The sequence below is a fragment of the Balaenoptera physalus genome (assembly GCF_965194825.1).
Source record: "Balaenoptera physalus genome assembly, chromosome: 2".
Taxonomy (NCBI): Eukaryota; Metazoa; Chordata; class Mammalia; order Artiodactyla; family Balaenopteridae; genus Balaenoptera; species Balaenoptera physalus.
This window is the reverse complement of record NC_138883.1, coordinates 89,100,839-89,119,885: the sequence shown is the minus strand read 5'-3', so window position 1 is coordinate 89,119,885 and position 19,047 is coordinate 89,100,839. Positions and strand designations below refer to the sequence as shown.

General features: G+C 44.6%; 1 protein-coding gene across 2 annotated transcripts in view; it reads left to right on the top strand.

Annotated features, from left to right (window-relative positions):
• Positions 1 to 3,309: 3,309 nt before the first annotated feature.
• Positions 3,310 to 19,047, top strand: part of GLDN (gliomedin) — a 67,117-nt gene continuing 51,379 nt past the window's right edge. The window contains exon 1 of one of the 2 annotated variants that reach the window (XM_082450117.1): positions 3,310 to 4,007. In XM_082450117.1, coding sequence (XP_082306243.1) covers positions 3,645 to 4,007 — 363 coding nt within the window. In that variant the 5' untranslated portion in view covers positions 3,310 to 3,644. The remainder of the gene's footprint in view (positions 4,008 to 19,047) is intronic. The other variant, XM_082450116.1, reaches the window with a different exon arrangement.

Here is a 19,047-nt window from a genome sequence, read left to right as displayed (position 1 = left end):
CCTCCTTGCTTCCAGTGCTCTCCATGCTGCAGCCACATTGGCCGCTTTAATGGTTCCTCAAATAAGCCATGGTACCTCCTGCTATAGGGCCTCACACATGCTCTCCCCTCTGCCTGCAACTCTCCCACCCAAACTGTCACCTAGTTAATGATGACTCACCTTTAGTTTCCAACTCAAGCACCATCAGTTCCTCTGGGAAGCCTTCCCTGGCACCACACTCCACGTCTAGGACAGGTACCTCGGTGATATAATCTCACAGAATCACACTCCTTTTTTTTCAGGGCATCTATCTCATCATCTCATTTAGAATTATACCCTCGCATCTGTGAGTACTTGGTTAATCTGTCTCCCCTCTTAGACTGTAAGCTTCAGGAAAGCAGGAATGGTGTCTGGGTTTGCTCTCTATCTTATGCCTAGCTCCTGGCACAGTTCCTGGCAGATAGTAAGCACTCGATTTGTTGAATAAGTGGATAAATGAATGGTTGAATGAATGAACAAGTGAACAAACAAGGAAAATGAGAGAATTTCTAACTTTGGTTGGGTGGCTTGAAGTTTCTTGGGGTTAAAATGTAGAAATGGGGAGTTAAAACCAGAGGTGGTTGGGTGGAAGATAGACGTACATGCTGGCAATTATTAGAGAGACTTTCTCCCTAACCGGTGGCAAAGAGGAAGGGTGGGGCTGGGGAGGCAGCAAAGCACCATCAGAAGTCACAACATAGCTGCCAACCTTTGGACCAAAATACCCAAGTGCCAGGCCTTAAAGTAAATGAAAATTATTCACTTCACAATCAGGACAAAATGCCATGGAATTAAAATTGGAGTATATTCTTGAATTGGATTTTATTCTTCAGGGCCCTTAAGTTAACCAGCTGGAATCATTTTCTGAGGACCATTCTATTTAACCTTTGGAAACGAAGCATCTGCCTTTTAATGGAAAAACTACTTCTCATTGTAAAGATAGCACATGATGTTCTTGGCTTCTTTGGTCTCCAGAAAAGGAAACTCAGATATCTCCCCATGTCCTCGCTGTATCTTGAACCCCCTATATCAACAAAACAGGCCAGATTAATAGCTAACTTTATTTTTTAATAATAAGTAGAATGTACCAGCTCATCCAGAGAATACTAGACAGGGCAGCCTACATAGACATATCAGCCTCTCAAAAAGTCTCAGGAGGCTTAGGAAGCCACAGATTGAAGCGCCCCACATAACCAACCTCAAAGTCACTGTATTCAGACAAAAGGCCAAGTTTACCACCCACTCAAAGTTCTGTTCCTAAAAAAGCATTGACAACCAATTAATCAAATATTACTACTTTGCACAAGTCCATGCTGTGATGGACACAGTGAAGAGAGGTCCCTTCCTTAAGCATACTATAACCCAACTAAAGAACTAAGATCTGGAAGAACTAAGAAGTTGGTCAACAGCACAGGCACAGTATATGGATATCAGCAAGTTCAGACAGCCCATAGCCAACCACACTAAAGTCCATTGAACATCTTCTACTGGCTGTGGGCTCTGAACCAGAAGGGGTGGGGATGTGTGTGTCAGGCTACTTTCACTCTCCTGACCATTAGACAGGCAGCCTTCCAAGGAAGGTGGGGCCTGTTCTGTGGCATAAGCAGGGTTTCATTCTTAAGCCCTACCACCACTACACACACATCATTTAACATAGCCTTGCCCTCACCATACAGCCTTTCATTCGTTTGTTCATTTGCTCATTCAACAGGTAATTATTGAATGGCCATTTAAAGCCAGGGACTGTGCTGGGTGTTGGGGGGAGACAGGGTTAAACAGGATGTGACCCCTAACCTCAGGAGCTGTATACTCTGTTGTTAATGGTGAGCATTGGTGACAGATGGTCTGGCAACAGAAACTGTATGAATGTTAGGATAAAGAGACGCTCAGGAGGCTCCATGGGACTCCAACTGCTTACACTGAAAAAGCTGCTTGTCTTGTTCATTTCTGTACCTCCAATACCCATTACTGTGCCCAACACACAGTAGGCGCTCAGTAAGTTTTTAGTGACATAATGAAAATCTTACTGGGGCCAACCTCCAACTCTGTCTCTCCATGGCTTCTCCCCATTGGTCCTAAGCCTGACAGTTGGCATCCTATGCCTAGATGAAAAGAGATGAGGGCACGTGGCAATTCTTCCAATAGGTCATAATATGTTGGAGTTGGGAGGAACTGAACAACGTTGTCTGTATCACCCCCATCCCCTCTCAGACATCATGTCCCCATAGTTGAGGTCCTTCATGAACCACTTGGGCCTTCATGCTTTCCTGATTCCTCATCCTGGATGTTCTTTTAAGAATATGCAAGTTGGTCAATGTCCCAATTAAAACTCAGGAATCCAGACCTTGACACAGAACCTTGAAGCTCCAGCTGGCTCAGTGGCAGGGAGCCACCTCCTTCTCTGAGATAATGGGCTGTGGAAACCGCAATCTTGTCTTCTAGTTGTGGCTTCCCACACCACCAGGGCCTCCTGCAGGCCCTGGGGCCCCAGGGAGGCAGAGCCATTCTAGAGAAAGCTGAGAAAAATAGGGATGAAGAGGTCCTTGGAGGAGACTGAGAAGTGACTCTGCATGGGGGAGCGGAGGACAGTGGCCCTTGAGGCACAGCAAGCAAATGAGCTAACAGGAAATGGCTGGGGCTGTGAAGGGGTAGCCAGGAGGTATGAGGCAACTGCCCCCTCAAGTAAGACAGGCTAAGTAAGGTAAGGTCCAGCAGGGACCCAGAGTCCCAACCCTTCAGCCAGAAAGCACCTCAGAATCAGTCCAGAGTGGTCTTGGGACATGCTCAAAGTCCCCCAGCTGGGTAGCAGCAGGATAGGGTTAGAACCAGTTCTCCTGATTTCTACTCTGGAATTTTTTTTCTCATCACCTTGCTACCTCCCAGATATGGATCTCATGGGAGAGTTCTTGGCCTGTCACATCCTGAAAAATCTCCCTTCACAGATGATTCCTGCTTGTCATGCAGGGCTGGGCTTTTCTGATTCTGATGGGTGGCTCTTTTAACCCTCCAATGCCAGCTGTTTCCCTGTCTCTAGCCATTCCCTTCCTAGGAAAGATCGAGTGGGGTCTTCAGTGGCCACATGAGGCCTTATGACCCTGGGGAGGAATGATAGGCAGCCTGGGACCCAGCCCAGCAGCAGACCTCCCAGGGACAGTGGGCACATGCCTTGGCATCTGGGCATGCTGATCCTTTTCTCCAGAGAGGGCAGTGTGGGGGGAGGAGGGGGTGGAATCCAGCGACTTCTCAGGCCATAAGAATTCCTGCTCTCCCCCTCAGTCTGACCCTCGTTCTGCCCGTCTGGGCCACAGCAATGCCCACGCGCAGTGCAGCGGGAGAAAAGGAAGGAGAGACGGGTTTGCTGGTTTGCTTGGCCGGGCACCAGGAGCGTGAGCCCTGCCCCCCTCCGCGGACTGTCTCCACTCGCTCCTCTCCCCCTCTCCGCCTGCCTGTCCCTCCGGGCTGCTCGGGCGCCACCATTACTGTCCCCAACCCGCCCCGCCAGCCGGGCCAAAAGGCGGCGTGACTCACGGCGCTGCCACCAGCCCACGGCTTGCCCACAGCGTATAAAGGCTGCGGGGTTGAAAGGCGGCAGAGCCTTGCCCGACCCGGCCCGAGGCGCGTAGAGCATGGCCGGAGGCGCGGAGCGAGGCCGCGGGGGCGCGGGCTGGGGGCTGCGCGGCGCCCTGGCCGCCGTGGCCCTGCTCTCGGCGCTCAATGCTGCGGGCACGGTGTTCGCGCTGTGCCAGTGGCGCGGGCTGAGCGCGGCGCTGCGGGCGCTGGAGGCGCAGCGTGGCCGGGAGCAGCGCGAGGACAGCGACCTGCGCGCCTTCCTGGCGGAGCTGAGTCACGCACCTCGCCGGGCGCCCGCGCCACCGCCAGACCCTGTGAGCGCCGCGCGCAACAAGCGCAGCCACGGCGGGGAGCCGGCGCAGCACATCCGCGCCGAGAGCCACGACATGCTGTTGATGATGACGTACTCCATGGTGCCGGTAGGCGGGGGCTCAGCTCCCCTTGACGCCCCCGCCGGGGTGGGCGGCGTACAGTGTGGGGAGAGAGCCCTAGACGCCCTCTCCTCCCCTAGCCAGATGGCAAGGTGCCGTGGGGAGAGGTCCTGGGTGTGAGCCCGCTGGGGAAGTCACCTTGGCAAGCACCTTAGCCCTCTGGGGTCAGTTTCTTCATCTGTTAAATGGGGGAGGGGGTGAAGGGGTAAGTCTTCCACCTCTGACGTCGTTCAGTCTGCAGATAAATGAGGGGAGTAGGCAGTGTTTTTAAGAGCCTACTTCCTAACTTTGGACATAAGTTTTCACCTTCTGGTGTGCCAGGAGCCACAGCAGCCCCGGGCTGTGCCTGTGCAATTCGTAGGTGCCCCCTGAGAGCACGGAGGTAGCATTTCTGAGAGAGCGCAGGCTGCTTCAATAAAGGGATTCTTTCCCTGGCATGATCTAGTGGTCTGGCGTTTCACCTGGCCTCGGCTCATCAGCCCAAGACTGCCGACATAATAGTCTCTGTTTAAGTGAAAACAATCAGCCCTAATTTTACCAACCCCCGGGAGCTTTCTACGGAGAAACTTACTCTTGTGTCTAAAGTGGTTACAAATAGTGGAAATCAACATAGAGCAATTTTCTTAAAACGCAACGTCAAAGCTGAGGTTCATCATATGGGCTCTAAGAAGTCTATGGAACTTCAGAAAATGTCAGTGTGTGCTCTCGCAGGCCCGTGCATCTAGGGCGAGTCCATAGCTTTTCGTTAGATTTTCAAAGGGGCTCCATTGCACTCCTCCCAAAAGGTTTAAGAAACACTGCTGTTAAAAAAGTCTTTAAAGCAAAGCCTCAAAAATCTTTTTTCCAGTGTTAACTTTCTTTGCTTTTGCTGATTTTAACTCAATAATTATCTAACAATTACATTTAGATCACATTGCAGTTCCCCATTCCATTTAATTATCCGTTACAACCGCTATGGTCTTATTTCACTTTAAAATTACAAAGATTTCAGTTCTGTCACCTCAAGTCAAGTGTGAGCCATATTTTGGAATCCCAGGTATTTGAAGATAAATCCACTTAAACCTGTTATAGAAGCTTTTAAATATCTTACATGAGCTGAAGTGCTTTTAAAACTACATGGAGGACTTCCCTGGTGGCCCAGTGGTTGAGAGTCCACCTGCCAATGCAAGGAGGGAGGAAGGAGGGAAGAGGAGGGGGGGAAGAGTTCGAGCCCTGGTCCGGGAGGATCCCACATGCGGCAGAGCGGCTGGGCCCCTGTGCCACAGCTGCTGAGCCTGCGCTCTGGAGCCCCCGTGTGAGCCACAACTACTGAGCCTGGGAGCCACAACTGCTGAGGCCCGCGCGCCTGGAGCCCATGCTCTGTGGTGGGAGGGGCCACCGCAATGAGGGGCCCAAGCACCGCAGCTGAGAGTGGCCCCGGCTCACCGCGGCTGGAGAGGGCCCGCGGGCAGCGGCAGGGACCCAACGCAGCCAAAAATCAATCAATCAATCAAGGAGTATTTTATATAAAAAAGATAAAATAAGACTACATGGAAGTACTACACACTTCAAACACATCTTATGAGAAAGATCACATTTTCCATTCCTGGATTCAGTTTTTACCCACGTTATCATTTAGAAATCTGGGCCCAAGCAAAAATTTCAAAAAAAAAGAACTCTGTAAAACGAAGAAATCTCCTTAAGGGAAATCACTCTTTCTTGGCTCTCCACCACGCATTTTGAGGGGTTTTTGAAATCGTCTGAGAAGGATGCATCTGAACATCAACATTTTATATTTTTAATTCTGCTTTTAAGGTAGAGGCTTATGTATCCAAATTGCATCCTGTTCAGTCACTAACCCAAGAGAACGCAGAGACTCATTTCTGTGTCAATATGAAAGCTGATTTAACTACCACCACCTGCTCTGTTGCAAGTCAGCAGAAACATTACATTTGTCAGGCTGAGAAGCACTTGTAGATTATCCCCAACTCATCCCCCACTTGCAATGGGTGTGCTTTGACCTTTTGGAGTCACTGAGGGACTTTCTATGCAGGCCAGGAGAAAGTCACCATCATATTCCTCTTGGGAGTAGTTCTCAAACAGTAGGCTTAGGGATCACCTGGGAACATATTAAAAATGCAGATTTCAGGGCCCCACCCTCAGACTTGTAGAATTATAATCTCCAGAATCGGCTTCCTTAAGAAGTCCCCTGATCCCCATTCCCCCACCTTCCCAACCCCTTGATGAGTTTGATACAGGTGGTCTAGGTGCCACACTTTGAGAAAAGCTCCTCTAGACCATGGCTTCTTTAACTTTAATGTGCTTATGAATATTTTGGAGATCTTGTTAAAATACAGATTCTGATTGAGAAGGTCTAAGTTGAGGCCTGAGCTTCTGCATTTGTAGCAAGTTCCCGCTGACATCAGTGCTGCTGGTCTGAGAACAACACTTTGAATAACACTGTTCCATAGCAGTGGTTGCACATTGAAATCGTATGGGGAGTTTAAACATGACTGATGCCTAGGCCCCACCTCCCAGAGATTCTGAATTAATTGTTAGGGGTGGGTGCCCACTCACCAACACAGAGGACCTTGGCGTGCCTTCCCGATGACGGTCAGCTGTGTTAAGCATCTCACGCTCATCAGTTCTCCCTTGAGGCCTCTACTTTGGGCAGAGGAACCAACTTAATTGGTGAAAAACCTTTTACATACTTTATTTTAGCAACAATTTCACCATTCACCTTTGCAGATTTTTCTCATTTTATCTCTCTGTTTTTCTCAGAACAGAGAATTATTCACATGAGGAAACAATTTTTAAGAACTTTCTCAGGGCACCTTGAGTAGAAAAGCTGCTAAGAGAACTATTTAGTGTACAGCATGGAGGTCAGTGTGCCCACTTCTTAAGGTTGAAGTCTACACTTTCCCTCACCCTTTTATATAGCACCAGTAGGTCTTGAATGAAGGTGAAATCAGAAGTCCCATGTCCTTAGAGATCTAGGAACAAAGAAGTAAGCTGTATGCAGACTAATTTCAGCATTTTAAAAAGTCTTCCAAAATGGCTCATTTATCCAAGATGAGCCTTCTTAAGCCAACTGACACTTCTGAGTTCTGTGCTTTTGGCTGAAAGTACATCAACTCAGCGTGGTCGTTCTGGTTAGCACAGTCTGACCGGAAACTGATTGGCAGCTGTAAATGACTTTGTTAAAAGGGCAACATAACTAATTATTACTTAAGTACGGTTAGTTTGGTACAGCCAAACACATTAAATCTTTAAAAGTAAGTGGGTACTTTGGAGAAAAGTAATAAAAGGGGCCCTGGGTACCACTGAGCTTGACCAGTAATGGAACCCATCTGCCAGGAACTCCTGCAGGAGATGCTGCTTCTGTTTAGTCTCCACTCCCTCGCCACCCCTCTTCTCACTCTTCCTCTCATCAGCTGCTCTCTCTCACCCATTCTTCAGGTCTCACTCTTATTGATGTTCTGGTAGCTTTATCATCCTCCCTGAAATCTTGGGTCGAGCACCCAAGAAAGTTTTACTTCTCACAATGTGCACCTTAACAAGCTTTAAATGGATCAAAGATTTACATTTAAAAAATGAAACTCTAAAATTGCTAGAAGAAAATGAGTAAATTCATTTTTAATTTTGGAATGGGGAATACCTTTCTTTCAAACTATAACTCAAAAGCCTGAAGCAAACAATAAATAAGTAAATTTAACCCCATTTAAAAAGCACACACAACAGCAAAACTGCATCACAAACAACAATAAAAACAAATGCATACACCATAAACAGAGGCAAAAGATAAGTGACAAACTGGAAAGAAATATTTGCAGCTCATATCATAGGTACAGGGCTACTCTTCTGAATATATATAGCAGTTCTAGAAGTTGATGTAAAAGATAAGAATTTAATAGGGAAATCTGCAACAGAAATAGGAATCCAGTAGGAGTATGGAACAGATAGTTCTCAGGAAAAGAAATACAAATTTCTCTTAAAAACACAGGAAAAGAACTCTTGATTCAAAAATGCAAATTACAACTGCTCTGAAATATAATTTTTACCTGTCAGAATGACAACTGCAAAAGTTTGTCGACATAGTTGGTTGGGGAAACTGAAGGGAAACAGACATGCTCTTGAATTGCTGTTTGGAGTGCAAAATGCTACAACCCATATGGAAGCCAATTTGGCAATACCTTTGGATTACAAACACATTTACCCTCTGACCCAGTAATCTTGCTTGTGGGAATTTATCCTGCACAACAGACTTTATCACCTCTGAAATGACGTATGCACATAGTTATTCATTGCAGAATATTTGTAAAAACAAAAGACTATTAACCTGTGTCCACTACAGGACTAGTTAAATAAACTGACCTATACATCCACTGGGATACGAGGTAGCTGTAAAACAAGAATAAGTAAATTCTCTATGTTCTGCTATGGGAACAATCCCCAGGATATATTTTAAGTGACAAAAGTGTAAGGAAGAAGGGGGAAAAATAAATGAAATTAACAAAAGTATTAGGGAGGGTGGGGATGGGGTGGGAATGAGACTTTCACTGCATAGCTTTGTGCATCATTTTGACTTTTGAACCATGTGATTGTGTTACTCTTATCGTGAGTGAAAAGGCCATAAGCACGAGGTTACATGGCAGCTGCCCCTGGGCTGGGGGCCATAGGGCATGGTAGGGACTGCTCCAGCCCAAGGTTCATGTGCTGTGTCTATAAGGGGAGGCTTTTGCTGGTGGTTGCTGTATGAGAACGAGAGCCCAGTGTGCCTGATCTTTTGATTTTGTCAAGAAAAGTAAAAATTCTGACTTTTTTTTTTTTTAATTTTATTTATTTATTTATTTTTGGTTGTGTTGGGTCTTCGTTTCTGTGCGAGGGCTTTCTCTAGTTGCGGCGAGCGGGGGCCACTCTTCATCGCGGTGCGCGGGCCTGTCACCATCGTGGCCTCTCGTTGCGGAGCACAGGCTCCAGACGTGCAGGCTCAGTAATTGTGGCTCACGGGCCTAGTTGCTCCGTAGCATGTGGGATCTTCCCAGACCAGGGCTCGAACCTGTGTCCCCTGCATTGGCAGACAGATTCTCAACCACTGCGCCACCAGGGAAGCCCAAATCTGACTTTTTATGTGAAATCTCTTGGCTTTGAAGTATTGGCAAAAATTCCCTCAAAATGTTTTTGAATTGACTGGCAGTGTGTTGGCCAGACAACACTCACATTGTTAGGGGCCATATTAAGACTTCCAAGCTTAGTTTGCAGCAGGCTCATCTCATAATCATGAGTAGTTTTGAACAAAAATGGCTTTATTTAGTTCCAGCACAACCTCCACCCCCACCACTGATTTCCCAGCTTGGTTCTGGAAGGATAGTGGTATCTATGCCATTGTTATCATTATTGGTGGTTAAATGGAGATGGTTTTTTGCATTCAGTTTGGTTTGGTTTGTTTCATTTTGTTTTGTTTCTGGCTGTCTCTAAACATTAACTCCACCTTCGGAGGATGGAGAATTCCTGTCACTATGGCTTTTCAAAAACATGTGTTCTGAAGGTCATTCTCAAGGAGGAGATTCCAGCTATGTTAAGCAGTAACACATTATAGCAAACAGAACTTTTCATGATGACTGCTATGAGGTACACTTATATGGATCTATACATTATCTTGTTTACAGGGGACAAAAATCACATTACCTGTAGTTACAGCTTCTGCTTGTATGGATGCTATATTTCCTTGAAGGAAAGGAAGGTAACCCCTGCCTTTCCCACTCCTTGAACTGGGTCACTTCCAGGGTGTAAAAGCTGAGGATTTAGACCAGGGGTTAACAAACTATGGCCTAAGGTCGCATCAAGCCTGCTACTTGTTTTTGTGCAGCCCATGACTTAAGAATGATTTTTAAATTTATAAATGGATAGGAAAAAAAATCAAAAGAGGAATAATATTTTATGACACATGAACATTATATGAAATTCAAGTTTCAGTAACCATAAAGTTTTATTGGAATACATCCATGCCCACTTGTTTATGTATTGTCTGTGGCTGCTTGACACATGACAACCGGAGAACTGAGTAGTTGCACCAGAGACCATACGGCCCACGAAGCCTAATATATTTTCTGTCTTGTCCTTTGCAGAAAAGTTTGCTGACCTCTCATTTAGACAGTGGTCCATGGGAACGGAGGGGTGCTAGGGATGGTTCCTTTGGAGAGCTAATTTAGTAAAATCAGGGTTCTTCTAGCATAGGGTTAACCCTGGAGTTTAAGACCTCCCACAAGGAAACAGAGCCCAGGACAGAGCTGCCCTGAGACTGTGGTTTCACTCTAGAGGGAGGCTGTGGGGCTGAGCCAGCCCTCAAGCCTTTGCTCCCCCTAAGCTGACTTCCCAAGTCAAGAGCAGTCAATGTTAGGACAGCTTTTAGCCACCCATTTAACCCCATATCTAGGCCTTGTTTCACACCCCATCTATTCTCTTCAGTTGAAGGGGAGAAACATATACCCCATTAGGTCCTGTCACATGAAGTGGACCCTGATGAGAGCTCAGAGGCCTGATAGAGCAGAACAAAAAAAGACTAGGCAGCCAAAGTAATAACCCACATGGAGAGACTGGGAGGTGGGTTTCCGTGGCCTTCCTCATAGCAGCGTGTGCACGTGGGCACTTGGGATGTCACACCTGACACTGTGGGGTTAATTTGCATGTTAGAAGCCATTTCCAGGTATCAAGGGTAAGAGAGAATTTGAAGCTACATCTCTGCTAAGACTGTGTCTGGTATTGGTACTGTGAACACACCCATAAACTTCACTCATGTATCAGGTCATGATGGTATGTGAGGAAGACAGGAGAGAGTTGGCCCCTTAGCTACATCCTTCAGACACTTTCTTCATTGACACATATTTTGCACACATGCAAATAAAGCATTCAGTGTAGATGTACAGTTGTCATGATTCTCTAAGGACTTATGTGAGAAACAAATGGGTCAAGACTGAGCATCTGGACCCGTAGGGACAGGGAAGTTGTGTTGACCACATGAAAGGCATTAAACCATTTGGACCTGCTCTGAGGTCCTGAGTTGCAGAACAACTGCTCAAATCACGGGTCTTCCAATGCCAAATGTCTGTTCATCCTCCGTAAAGCCCGGTTCTCAGGATCCATCTTTGGCTGGTCCAAGCTCACCTCCACGTGGCTCTACTGCCACCTTCAGCCACTGTATTCCTGCCCTTAACTTGAGAGACCTGGGATTCCTTCTTCACAGTCAGGTTTGCAGCCAAATTCTCTCTCCCTGATGCTTCCCTGAGGTATGTTGTGGCAGTCGTCTGACCCACGAGTCAGACGGATTCTCATCCCGGGCCCACAGCTTGGTAGCTGGGCGACCTTGGGCAAGTCTTTTAATTTCCCCAATCCTCAGTTTCCTCCTCTGTAAGACTGAGATAATAGCATGCACCTCATAGGGCTGTTAGGAGGTTTAAGGGAAACAATGTAGGTAAAGGACAGTGCCTGCTATAGTCAGAGTTCCAGTAAGTGTTCATTGTTGCTGTTACTGAGATTAAGCACTATGACTTTATCATGCAGCCCTCCTTGCCCAAAGCCCTCAGTATCTTGTTTCTGGGTTTACTCTTCATCTCCACTTTCTTCAGAATGCCAAGTTGTCTGATCATATGTGCTTTTATCAGCTGCTGCTTCGGGATCATATTTGGCCTTTTGAAGCCTAGGGTAGCATCACACCAACCTAAATCATCTTGTCATTGAAAACAAAACAGAATTAGCCTTGATATGGCAACAAGGCTTCTTCAACAGTTCAGGCTTTCCTGGGGCCTCACCCCTTCTTCATGGCCACTGATGACGAGGTTTGACACCCACTAGAAGAGAGTCACATTCACCCCATTTCTGACTGGCGTAGCTGTTGTTAACTCCTGATGATTCCTGTTGGTGGCAGTCCTGAAAAAAGTTTTGGGTGCTTTCATTTGGAAAATTGACAAAATGTGAGTGGAAGGTAGAGCAAAAAACTTCTAAGAAAGGAGAACAATTTACTTCTTAGGGGTCTCATGTTCTCTAGGATATAGGTACCTATGTGAGAACTATCAAAATAGTCTTTATATCTGATAAAACATACTTATCTGGAAAAAAAGACATTTTTTAAAAAAACTACATTATTCAAACTCTCCTTCCCTCCCTCCCCTCCCCACCAGAAAAAATCCTTGGCCAAATCTAGTTGACATTCAAGCTTCATTTACATGCATTTTATCTACAGACTAAAGGTCATGTTGTGTAAAACAAGCTGATGATTTTAGGTTGTAATTCTTCTACAAAGGGAGCATTTTTCAGCCCATCAGTTGCTTTTTTTTTATGTAGCTCTTTGGATTTTAATAGCTCTATATTTTAAGTAGATATAATTTACTTCTAGTCTGACTAAAGTTGAGACACAATTTTCTTTACTGAAAGGTAGAGTTAAAATAACAATGCCAACTAAAGATCACTTAAAATGCAATTTGTTCTGAACGCAATAGGTAGAATAACCCCTTCATCTTGCCACTCAGAAAGTTTCTTGTGCTTATCAAAGTGCTGGGAACTTTGGAGATCCTACACAGGCTGTATGTAAAAACTGAGAAGGACTTGGAAATGCGTTGTGGATAACTGTACCCAAGCTAAAATGATGAGCTGGCAGCTGCAAAATAATTCCCCAGTTTTTCAGTAACTTAGTGTAATTGGGGTCTGGAATCCTTTCACTCAAAGGTAGAAAAGGCCCTCTCCCTTTAGGCAGCACTTGAGGACCTTGGAATCAATCCCTCTGAACAGGAAGACCTTTAGAGAAAAATCCTTTACAGTAAGCATCAGGGCAGTGACAAAGAGAGAAAATCAATCCTCACTAAAGTGATGAAGGCAAGTTTCATGGAGGAGACAGAACTTGAAATGGGCATTGAAGGGTTGGTGAGATTTGAGCAGGCAAGGAGGGAAAATCATTCCAAGTGCAGGTAATAACTTGAGCCAAGGTCTAGGGACAGGAATGAATGTGGTACAAGGCTTGGAAGAGCAAGAAGCTTTCCTGCACTGGGGAGTTTGGGCTGTGGGAGAGGAATTAAGATGACTACATGAGAGAGAGCCTTGAATTTCTACTTTTGAAAAGTTGAGAATGAATCTGATGGGTAATTGGGAGAATTTTTCATGGGGCAATCATGAAGAATGTGGTTTTATAAGACTGGTCTGGCTGTACAATGCAGGAAGGACTGCACAGGGGAGAGACAAGAGGCAGGAAGAAAGTTAGGACATTATTGCATTAGTCCAGGCAGGAAATGTTTCTGTATGGCTAAGGTGATGGCATCAAAAATGGAGAAGATATAGATCCTAGAAATACCAAGAAATAAGAATGCATTGAACTTGGGAACTAATTGGATATAAGAAAGAGAAAGGAGCCACCTGGTCCAGATCCATCCGAAGACGGTGGCATCATGGGCAGAACTGAGGAACCTAAAGTGGGTTAGTTTAGAAGTGAGGATGCTAAATTTGTTTTGAGACTGAATATGAGATGAAAAGAGAGGAAAAAAGAGGGAAGGAAAACTGAAGAGTGAAAGAACTTTCAAGGAAAGGAGAACCCATTTCTTCCAAGAAGAATTCTGTCTTCTCCATGAGAGAGGTCTTTACAAGTCTAAAAAGTAAAAGGCAGACCCAAAAGCCTTTATAATGAGTGCTGGAATCATACTATGTGTTTGCTCCTAGCTCCCCTCTTAGCTGTGTGACCTTTAACAGATCACTCAACCTCTCTGAATCTCAGTTTCCTCATTTTTAAGAAGGCAATGACAGTAGTATCTACCTTAGGTGTTATCATAAGGATTCAATTCAGTAATCCATGTGAAGTCCTTAGCATGGTGCCTAGAACTCAATATATGTTACCTTGTTGTTACTGATATTTAGTATCTCTCAAATCCTTCCTTTTTGTGCTTCAGGGAATTTTGAAGCCTTGTAATTAAAACAATGGAGATTGATCAATAGAACTTGCCAGAGAAAGGGCAGGTTCTAGAATAACTCCAAGGTCTGGTATCTCGGGTGCCATAAGGGAAACACACAGACTTCTAGAAAGAATGTTATTTCCCAGATAGTCATTTTTATGGTTCGTGGGTTCAAAAAATATATATATATATATATATATATGTGCTGGGTATTGAATTTAGGGACATTAATTATACTAAGGATAATTTGCAAATATTTTATTCATGTTCAAGGTGAACTCATGCATTTATCCTTTCATAGACCAAATCTTTCTGAACCCCATAGGAACAGCAGGTTTGTCAAACCAACAGTTCCATCCAGCCAGTGTTCTGATGCTAACATCATCAACAATTATTTTGTGGGTGAGCATCTCAACCCAAGGACCTCCTCTAAATATTTTCTGGGCTAACCACTTGTAGCTATTCTCTGAGCGGAGGGAAGAGGGGGCTGAGCAGGGAGTAGGTTGACAAAACATCGTCACAAATGTTTTTGCTATATACAAAGAATGCCAAAGGGCAGAGTTTGAGATAATGGATTAATTCTTTGTCCATTCCCCCAACAATGGACAAGTTACTTAACTATGGTTTATGTATACTTTTCTGACTATAAGGTGACGATAAGAATGCTTAGATAAAAATCAAAAATTAACTGAAGATGCTTGTTGAAGGGAACAATGTGAGCACAAAAATATATTGTTATTAACAGTTAGTGAGAGATTATTCCAGCAGTACTCCTGCTTCAGAAAACTCCATTAGAGGCCTGGGGGAGACAAGTGATTCTTAGCTCACTTCAAAACACTCATCTCTTCCACCCCTAACCTCTTCTGCACTTATTGTCTGTATCACACAACTAAAACTTTGTGTACAGTTTTGGTCTCTAATTTGTCATCTTTGGTCACCTTGTCTCTTTAAATATATCTCTACTCTTCGCTAGACCTCTAGTGAGGTATTTGATGAATACCTCTTCACTCATAAAATGCATCCACAACTCAGCAAGGGCAAATATAGACTAAGGTATCTGCCAGTTTCTGAACCTAGTTTCTTTTCATAATAAGAGTTTTGGAGGTGTGTGTTAGTTTCGGCATGTAGTTACTGAGCACCTACTATATCACAGGCACAACTGTGGGTGCACAAGAAACAGTATGAACAAACCATGCAAATCCCTGTCCTGTTGGGGTTTATGTTTGGTGGGGGAAGGGGGGAGGAGCAGACAAGAACCAAAGTAAATAAGTAAATTATCCACAATATTAGAAAGTGATGAGTGCTGTGAAGAACAATAAAACAGCGTTGAGGATTAGGGAGCAGGAAGGGGAAGATGCAATTGGAAGTCTTCTGGGTGGGGAAGGCCTCACTAAGAAGGTGACATTTGAGCAAAAACTTGAAGGAGGTGAGGGAGTGAGCCATGTGGAAATCTAGGGGAGGGCTGTTCAGGCAGAGGGAACAGCAAGTGCAAAGACCCTGAGATAGGAGAGTGTCCCCAGAGCACAAGGAACAGCAAGAAGACTGGGAGAGGATAACTGGGGGAAGGAAGGACAAGAGGACCAGTTCAAGTAGGGCCTTGCAGGCTGTTGTGAAGACATTGGCCTTTATGGGGAGTCTTTGGAGGATTTTAGGCAGAGGAGTGATATGATCTGACCTGCCTTTTCAAAGGATCACTATGATAGGACTAGACTCTCTGTGTGGGGAGGGTGGGCAGTGGTAGCAGGGAGGACATTTATTTAGCTACTGCAGTGAAAAAAGACAGTGGCTGAGGCCAGGGTGGTAGCAGTAGAATGATAAGCGGGCAGTGTCTAGATATGTCTGATGTCCAGCTGATGGAATTTGCTGACAACTTGAATATGAGCGGGGGAAAAAAGGAGTTCAGTGACTTCAGGGTTAGTGGCCAAGCAGCGGAAAGATAGAATTGCCATTAATGAGGTAGAAGAATTGCAGATGGAACAATTTTGAGGGGAATATCAGGAGTTCAGTTTGGGGTATGTTGACATTGAGATTTCTGTTAGATGTTCAAGTGAAGATATTGAAAAGACAGCTGAATACCAGAGCCTGGGAGGGAAGGAATTCCAGTTGGAGGTATACCCAGGAAATAGTGGAGATGCTGAGCATGATAATACTCATGACCTGGACACAGGGAAGCTCTAACCAAGAGTTTATCTACTCCTTATTAAACCCAGATTATTTTACTTAAAACTCTTGTATAAACAACTAATTAAATTAATTAACTATATTGCAAGCTTTTTGTACCCAGGGATTGTCTTACCTTTATAAACATGGGGCCCAACTTATCAAGTATTTGTTAATGAATAAATAGGTACTTCTAAGTCATCAGAAATGTCTTGGAAAGAAGTTTAAAAGAAATCTTTCAGGGATTAGGTAATATGTAAGTCAGTATAACAGATGCTAAGCGCCTGTTCTGGGCAGTGTGGGTGCACACTGTGGTGATAGGAAAAACAAGAAAGGATCCCTCAGGGAATTCATCGGCCAGTGGGAGGGGAAAATCCTCAAGCACATATGACAGAGCAAAGGATGGTAAGACCCTAAGAGAAGTAAGAATAAAATCCAGTGGGCAATCAGGAAGGGTTTCAAGAAGAAGGTGGCATTTGACCTGAAACTTGGGAGATGGGCAGGGCTTCAGAAAGGGAAAAAGGCCCTTGAACGGCAGGTGGTTCATTTTAGGTGGAGCATGATAGAGGGAGATGTAAAAAATATCTGAAGTCCTGGCCTTCATTCTGGAAAATTATTTTGAGTATAGAATTGAGAATGTTTCCCTTTTAGTACTTGAAAGATGCCACCCCACTATCTTCTCACTTGCCTGTTTGCAGTGAGAAGCCTGCTGTTCTTGTCTTTGTTCCTCTCTGTGGGTTGTGTCTTTTCTTCCTCTGACTGCCCCTAAGATTTACCCTTTACTGAATGTTTTAAGCAGTTTTATTATTATATGCCTTAGTGTCATTTTCTTCATGTTTCTTTTGCTTGTGTTTTGCTGAGCTTATTGGAAATGTGGGTTTATAGTTCTCATTAAAATTGGGAAATTTTCTGCCATTATTTCTTCAAATATTTTTCTGCCCATCCTGCCAGCCAGGGACTCTAATTACACATGTATTGGGCTACTTTAAGTTTTTCCACAGCTCACTGATGACCTGTTTGCTTTTTAAGTCTTTTTTCTCCATGTGTTCCATTTTGTCTAGTTTCTATTGTTACGTCTTCAAATTCATTAATCTTTCCTCTGCTCTTAGTCCCACTCAGTGTACTTTTCACCTCAGACATTCTAACTTTCATTTCTATAAGTTTGAATTGGGTGTTTTTTTATATTTTTTAAATTTCTATTTAACACGTTCAGTCTTGCCTCTAGCTTCTTGAATGTTCTGTTTCCTGCTGAGGAATGAAGAATTCATTCATTCACAGCTTACTATGTGGAAAGCTACTGGCTATGTGTTGAGGTTATAAAAATAAACAAGATATATACTTCCCCTCCCCGAAATGCTTACAATTAGTGGGGAACAAACAAGTAACCAGGCAATGACAAGAGTGCCCTGATGGGAGAAGTGAGGGATGCTGGGGGGAGATAAGAACATCTCCAACCTGAGATGGGGGAGAAAGACTTTTGGGAAAGCGACATCAGAGCTACAGCTAGGATGATATACGAAGAGTGAGACTGACTAGGAGTTTTGCAACTTTTTTTCTGATTGTTAATGTTTCCATTATAGTAACTTGGAAAATACAGAAAGATATAAAAACTCTTAATTTTAAAAGTGTTTTGCATGTTAATAAGTTAACAAAGCATGGTGACTTATGAAGAAGTTACCCTGTGATCCTTTCTGGTTTTATTTTTTTTTTAATTGCTGAAGAATCATCAGGAGAAAAACAAAAAGAGCCCCACCTCGTTAGTCAGGACTCTGTTCTCAAGGTCTGAGTTCACAGGGAGTTTTCTGGGAGAGGAAAAAAGAGAGAGAGAGACTGCAGGAACTGAAAGATGCTGGAACAAGCCCTTGTTTTTGATGGTACAGGGTAGAACTTCTCAAAGTGTAGGTGGGGGTCATCTTCATCAAAAAGACCTGGGAGCATCTGTTTAAAAATGCTGATGTCTGGGCTACATTCTGGATCTGCTGAGTCAGAATCAGTGAAGGTTGAGTCTGGAAATCTGTATGTAGATTACACTCTAGGTGATTCTAATACATCCTAAATTGAAGAATCATTGGCCAGATTGGGTGGGAGAAGATATTAGAGGCTTGGTAGTTTGATGTTTAAAAGAGGGAGGGCCCAGGAGAGGGTTCAAGATGGCAGCATAGGAAGATCCTGAACTCACCTCCACCCACAGACACAACAAATCTACAACTACATATGGAATAATTCCCTCTGAAAAGGACATGAAAACTGGATGAACAGAGTCTCCAGAACAAAAGGTAAAAGGACAACATCAAGGCGAACAAGAGAAACAGAAATACACTCATGCCAAGGAAAAAACCACACCCTAGCCATGGAAATCCACAATCAGGAAGGATCACAAAGGCAGAGTTTTTTTCTGAGGAGCAAGGGATTTGAGCTCCACATGAGGCAACCCAGCCCTTAGATCATGCATGGGAGAGATGAGCACCCAAAACACCTGGCTTTGAAAACCAACAGGAAATATGTCCAGGAAAATCATGGAACTCTAGGGAACAGAAAACCACCGCTTAAAGAGCTCATGCACAGACTCACTCAACCTGAAAATCAGTGCAAAAACACCAGATTGAAAGTGCCTGGACCATAGGTGAGGGGGACCCACTTACTAATCTTGAAGTATCTACCAAAGAGGCAGGAACCAGTTGGGACATTACCCTGGGACTGAGACACTGATGAGAGCCATTTTTGTGATCTCAGGCTGCCTTGCTAATACTGGCACTGGAGGGCACCATTTTGGAAATCTCTATATAACCCGTTAGCCTCAACGGGAATGCCCCACCAAGAGCCCTGCCTACCCCTGTGCCTTGGCCAGGCCTTACAGCCAGCTGTGCAATAACTCATCCACCAGTGCCTGGAAGCCACCGTGGCAGGCCACACAGCCATTTCAAGGGCTAGCCCCACCCACCAGCATACAACAGCCA